The sequence below is a fragment of the Helobdella robusta genome, assembly GCF_000326865.2.
Source record: "Helobdella robusta unplaced genomic scaffold HELROscaffold_24, whole genome shotgun sequence".
Classification (NCBI taxonomy): domain Eukaryota; kingdom Metazoa; phylum Annelida; class Clitellata; order Rhynchobdellida; family Glossiphoniidae; genus Helobdella; species Helobdella robusta.
Window position 1 is genome coordinate 2,374,168 of NW_008704261.1, and position 1,361 is coordinate 2,375,528.

At 38.5% G+C, this 1,361-nt stretch overlaps 1 protein-coding gene across 1 annotated transcript; it reads right to left on the minus strand.

The window, feature by feature from the left end:
- Positions 1 to 786: 786 nt before the first annotated feature.
- HELRODRAFT_79282 (hypothetical protein) lies at positions 787 to 981 on the minus strand (the record flags this gene model as incomplete). Its single annotated transcript, XM_009019439.1, has 1 exon — positions 787 to 981. One exon carries the CDS (start codon positions 979 to 981, stop codon positions 787 to 789), a length of 195 nt encoding a protein of 64 aa, XP_009017687.1.
- Between the last annotated feature and the right edge of the window lie 380 nt (positions 982 to 1,361).

Genomic DNA, 1,361 nt, shown 5'->3' on the forward strand with positions numbered 1-1,361 from the left:
AATGCCTTTTTTCTCCTTTAAACGCAAAGAGAAGAAAAAATTTTTTAAAGACGACCATATCATATGCAGGGGTCCAAGAAGCTGGAACCACGTTTTACAAATGGGTTTTCCTGTGGATATCTTTAATGTGAAAATTTTAAGAAATATTTGAAAGTGTTTTTAATAAACTGTGATTGTGATTATTAAATTGTTTTTTTGTGAAAGTTCAAATTTTGTCAGTTATTTTTGGTAATGACATGTAGATGTGCATTCATGTGTTGTGTGCGTACATGCCGTATGTTTATCCTGGTTTTTGCATAATAAGTTTAATGATTTGTAGACATTATTTAAAAAAATTACTTTATTTTGACAATGAATTCAGATAAGAATGTTTGTGTTTGTTATATATAGATGAATTGAACATTTTTAGTAAGATTACGATGTATATAGTATTTTCTATACTGTACATACTGTACTGGCTATACTTGACATGTACATGTGTTAATCTTGCAAGTATATATTTTTATGAACACTGACAATCTGTTAGTAAGATTGCGGCTTATTTGTCTTAATATATGACTGTACTTGTCCGTATGTATTTGTTAGTATATGTGTGTATATATATATATTTATATGAAACTGACAATTATATACCATATTTTGAAAAGGACTCCTCACAGCCATCCCGTGTTTTTTAGATATACTCAAGAATGAAAAAAATAGTTTGGCTAAGCTGGCAAGCGTATCATCGTTAGAATGGGTGGCTCTGAAAAGAGCCGTTTGTCTTGTCTTTATTTCAGTGGTCGATTACTTTGAGCTGGTGTACTTGGTGACGGCCTTGGTGCCTTCGCTGACGGCGTGCTTGGCCAACTCGCCGGGCAACAGAAGCCTGACGGCCGTCTGGATTTCTCTGCTGGTGATTGTGGATCTCTTGTTGTAGTGGGCGAGGCGAGAAGCTTCGGCTGCGATTCGTTCAAAGATGTCATTGACGAACGAATTCATTATTGACATGGCTTTGCCGCTGATGCCCGTGTCCGGGTGAACCTGCTTCAGCACTTTGTATATGTATATAAAGTAGCTTTCCTTTCGCCTTCTCTTGTGCTTCTTGTCCGTGCTGCGAGCAGCTTTCGCCTTGCTGGCGGCCTTCTTAGCTCCCTTGCTGGCAGGCTTTGGTGGCATTGTTCAAGAACGAATAAGTAAAATATAAAAAAAAGGAGAGGCGAGTACGCATTCGCAGTGATGGCGTTTAACCCTCGCAGACCGATATATATGAGCGAGCTAGGTGAGTGAATAGATCACGTGGTTTGCTAACGTATTTACGAGCGAGATAGTTTGCCTGTGAGAGAGCGTGCTTGTGAGCGAGAGGGTAGAGAAAGAACAAA